This window comes from Coregonus clupeaformis, unplaced genomic scaffold (assembly GCF_020615455.1).
Source record: "Coregonus clupeaformis isolate EN_2021a unplaced genomic scaffold, ASM2061545v1 scaf0556, whole genome shotgun sequence".
In the NCBI taxonomy this organism is placed as follows: Eukaryota; Metazoa; Chordata; class Actinopteri; order Salmoniformes; family Salmonidae; genus Coregonus; species Coregonus clupeaformis.
In genome coordinates this window covers 135,001-140,000 of record NW_025534011.1, presented here as the reverse complement: position 1 = coordinate 140,000, position 5,000 = coordinate 135,001, and the positions used below count along the sequence as shown (strand labels likewise).

Genomic DNA, 5,000 nt, shown 5'->3' with positions numbered 1-5,000 from the left:
CAGCTCTGAATGTCGATGTTAAAATAACCACCTGTCTCTGAACTCACTGATTACTTGAAAACAGAATTGATCAAATATCAAAAACGAGAATGGATGTAGCCAATCCCAGACTGCCCGCTTTAATATGAGATGGCTTATAATGTTATCTATTTAAAGGCCCGAGAATGGATCTCCTACCATCCAATCTCAGCTGTGATCTATATTAAAATAACAACCTGTCTCCTGATCTCTGTTGCTACCTCCCCTGATCAAACCAACCTGTCTCCTGATCTCTTGTTGCTACCTCCCCTGATCAAACCAACCTGTCTCCTGATCTCTTGTTGCTACCTCCCCTGATCAAACCAACCTGTCTCCTGATCTCTGTTGCTACCTCCCCTGATCAAACCAACCTGTCTCCTGATCTCTGTTGCTACCTCCCCTGATCAAACCAACCTGTCTCCTGATCTCTTGTTGCTACCTCCCCTGATCAAACCAACCTGTCTCCTGATCTCTGTTGCTTGCTCCCCTGATCAAACAAACCTGTCTCCTGATCTCTTGTTGCTACCTCCCCTGATCAAACCAACCTGTCTCCTGATCTCTTGTTGCTACCTCCCCTGATCAAACCAACCTGTCTCCTGACCTCTGTTGCTACCTCCCCTGATCAAACCAACTTAATCCCAAACTGTACAATCCTGTATTATACGTGACCCACCACCTCAATTCGGTCTTATGTAGTAACATTTTAAATTGTATTTTTTACATTGGACAAAGGTGTAGACTCTGAGCTACAAAATGGTATATGATACACTGCAGATGAGGAACAATGGGAAAGTAATTCTGCTTTGAAAGTTGATAAACTTGTGACCCCACTTTTGAGAAAATGGCCCTTGAATGTTTTGGTACACCTACTAGAGAGCTCTTCTTTGTCTACACCCATTCAGCAATGTTCACACCCTCTTAAGCCTTAGCCCCACCCATCTCTTTAAGGATTCACATGTGAGGCCATGTGCTAAACAGAGTGAGTAAGGTAGTGTAGTAAACAACCAAAGTTTAAGACTAAAAGTGGCGAAAGTAGTAGCAAACAGTAGTAGTAAAAATACACTTTATCTAGTCCTTGGCCTATATCCTAATCTGACTTTGGTGCAGGTCATGTTGTTCTTCACATTACCATCTCTGGTAAACACACACTATATCAAATAAAAATCAACGTTTACTTGTCACATGCACAGGAAACAGAAGGTTGTAAACGGTACAGTGAAGTGGTTACTTGCATAGTAGTAATATCAAAAACAGAAAGTGTCCAGATAAAAATATTTTATAAATATGTTATCATTATTATTACCCAACACACTTGTCTAAATGTATGGAAATACTATAACCAACCCCCAGCCACATCTAGCTAAATGGATGGGTCATGTGAAGGAAATGCTATAACCAACCCCCCAGCCACATCTAGCTAAATGGACGGGTCATGTGAAGGAAATGCTATAACCAACCCCCAGCCACATCCAGCTAAATGGATGGGTCATGTGAAGGAAATGCTATAACCAACCCCCAGCCACATCTAGCTAAATGGATGGGTCATGTGAAGGAAATGCTATAACCAACCCCCAGCCACATCTAGCTAAATGGATGGGTCATGTGAAGGAAATGCTATAACCAACCCCCAGCCACATCTAGCTAAATGGACGGGTCATGTGAAGGAAATTCTATAACCAACCCCCCAGCCACATCTAGCTAAATGGACGGGTCATGTGAAGGAAATGCTATAACCAACCCCCCAGCCACATCTAGCTAAATGGACGGGTCATGTGAAGGAAATACTATAACCAACCCCCAGCCACATCTAGCTAAATGGATGGGTCATGTGAAGGAAATGCTATAACCAACCCCCCAGCCACATCTAGCTAAATGGATGGGTCATGTGAAGGAAATGCTATAACCAACCCCCCAGCCACATCTAGCTAAATGGACGGGTCATGTGAAGGAAATTCTATAACCAACCCCCCAGCCACATCTAGCTAAATGGACGGGTCATGTGAAGGAAATGCTATAACCAACCCCCCAGCCACATCTAGCTAAATGGACGGGTCATGTGAAGGAAATACTATAACCAACCCCCAGCCACATCCAGCTAAATGGATGGGTCATGTGAAGGAAATGCTATAACCAACCCCCAGCCACATCCAGCTAAATGGATGGGTCATGTGAAGGAAATACTATAACCAACCCCCAGCCACATCTAGCTAAATGGACGGGTCATGTGAAGGAAATGCTATAACCAACCCCCAGCCACATCTAGCTAAATGGATGGGTCACTATTGTCTAGACATGTACACATGTTCATGAGATACAATAGATGGCCGTAACCACCCGTGTAACCATCTGGAGAACTGGAGTCTTTTATTTAGACATGTAGCTAGCTAGCTAAACAATGAACCATAATCCCAACCCATACAGTAAAAAACGGATTGTCGTAGCTAGCCACCATGCAAGAAATGCTGTAGTATGAATCTGCAGGTAGCTAAAGCTAACCAACTAGGTTCAATGTTAGCTAGCGAGCTAACATTAGGCTATAACTAGCAATGCAAATGTCTTTCTGGGATGACTAATAATATTACTACACAGATCATACATGTAACGTTAGCGAGCCAGCCAGCAAGCTAACGTTCGCTAGCTAGCGAACAGTACGCTTTAACTTGCAATGAAAACAACTTTCTGAAAAAAAAGTATAAATGTATAATATCTGAAAATGTAGCTAGATTCTTACCCGTATACATGGATGAACACTTGTTCGGCCCGTTGTGTCAAGTCACTCCGGTTCACACTGACCGTGTGCAGAAAGTAGTCCATCACAGCTTTTTCCCACTGATCTTTGTCGACAGCGCCTGCTAAATTCAGGGCAGCCATGTTGTTGAGAGCAGTAGTGTGGAATCTAAATAATTATGCTAATTATGCGAACAAGGATTATGAGAACAAGGAGTCCGCTTACACTGTACTTTTGATTATAAAGGTTTATTATTTCAAAGGATTTTCAGCGTAAGTTTACAGACGTCTGCAGGCATCTGGAGAACACAACGGACTCAAAATAATATGTTGTGTTCTGTCCTCCTTTGTCTCCACCAAGTATTTATAATCTTTAACATGATATGGGTGGTTTTCCCCTACAGACCAATCCCATGACTCCACACAACAGACTTCCTCTGTTCTAGAGTGCCCCTATAGAACTGTTCCCCAGATGCTGAATCAACATCCTCTAAGATACCATTTGCAAACGTTAGCAAAGTCATAAATTCCTTAGACACCACAGTAGCAACACTTCTGCCGGTCTCCATGGCTAACGGTATATATATATATTTTTTAAAAAGCTTCTGTAGCAAGGACACATACTGAGCAGCTCATGTTATAGACAGAAGCATGCTACATGGCAGACCAATCCCAACTCATCTCTCGGCATGTCCAGCCCCATCCATTATCTCAGCCATTCATGGCTAGCGGGAAGGTTCCTGTCTTTTTTTTCCATGGCTAAACCAACTAGGCTCGTAATTTTTAACAATTTAATTCATATTTACAGATGGCATACAAGTTTGTTATTAAGGCACATGAAAGTTCACATGTTCCTGAAGGCATTTATAAAAATAAATAAATAAAATGCCTCTCCTGTGAAGTAGTGACGTGCAACATCGCGCTTCCTGAAATGGCTCACATATATTAAACTGTCCAATACATATTATACATTAAGCGCCTTATAATATTATCATGTTATCTCATATCATATCTTGTTGTTGTTGGTCCCCACCTAGGCCACCAGAAGAAGCTGATGCTAGCTGTGAAGCGATTGGCAGAGATGCAGCATGGCTCTGAGGGGCGGACCTCCACCAGGAAGAAGCCTCCGCCAATCACACAGCAGCAGGAAGTGATGTCCATAGAGAACATGCCGCCTAACAACGGTGAGGTCACAATAGAATCAGATAAAAGTATTTCACAGTACACTCTAAAATACGAGGGGCTAAAAATGACCCAATTTTGGGTTATTTGGTGACCCCAGCACTGGTTAAATAGTGGCCGGGAACACACGCTGGGTTATTTGGTGACCCCAGCACTGGTTAAATAGTGGCCGGGAACACACGCTGGGTTATTTGGTGACCCCAGCGCTGGTTAAATAGTGGCCGGGAACACACGCTGGGTTATTTTGACCCAGCCTGTTGGGTTGCGTGAATATTTTTTTGCGCATTACATATTCTAATATAAAATTCGGAACATTATTATTTAGGATATGTAATATTTACAGGAACTCATGCACTTGTGTAAAGCCTCATTAAAGCTACTACACTGTCAGTAACGTGATGAAAATATAACAGAACAGATGAACCGGAATGACATTTACTCTCACGGGTGGCCAAAAAGGACCATCTGAAAGCCACTGGGTCATATCTCAATAACCCAGCATCAATAACCCAGCATCAAAAACCCAGCAGTTTTTGAAGAAAACAACCCAACTAAGTGACCCAATGCCTGCAACCCAGCAATTTTTGTTTGTTTGTTGGTGTAACCAGGTCATCATGTCAGATATCTCTCTCCATCTATCTCTCTCCATGTCTCTCCATCTCTCTCTATCTCTCCATCTCTCTCTCCATCATATGTAACATCTCTCTCTCTCGCTCTCCATCATATGTAACATCTCTCTCTCTCGCTCTCCATCATATGTAACATCTCTCTCTCGCTCTCCATCATATGTAACATCTCTCTCTCTCGCTCTCCATCATATGTAACATCTCTCTCTCGCTCTCCATCATATGTAACATCTCTCTCTCGCTCTCCATCATATGTAACATCTCTCTCTCGCTCTCCATCATATGTAACATCTCTCTCTCGCTCTCCATCATATGTAACATCTCTCTCTCGCTCTCCATCATATGTAATATCTCTCTCCATCTCTCTCCAGAAGTCGTCACGTCTCCTAAGTTGTGCACCTTCCAGGACAGCGAGCTGAGCCCGGAGCTGCAGACGGCCCTGATCCA

At 43.0% G+C, this 5,000-nt stretch overlaps 1 protein-coding gene across 1 annotated transcript in view; it reads left to right on the top strand.

Moving 5' to 3' along the window:
- The window catches only part of caskin1 (CASK interacting protein 1), a 121,363-nt gene that overhangs the window by 111,415 nt on the left and 4,948 nt on the right, over positions 1–5,000 (top strand). Inside the window, exons 18-19 of the mRNA XM_045215921.1 lie at positions 3,783–3,929; positions 4,925–5,000. The exon at positions 4,925–5,000 is cut by the window's right edge and continues 1,180 nt beyond it. Coding sequence (XP_045071856.1) covers positions 3,783–3,929; positions 4,925–5,000 — 223 coding nt within the window. The remainder of the gene's footprint in view (positions 1–3,782; positions 3,930–4,924) is intronic.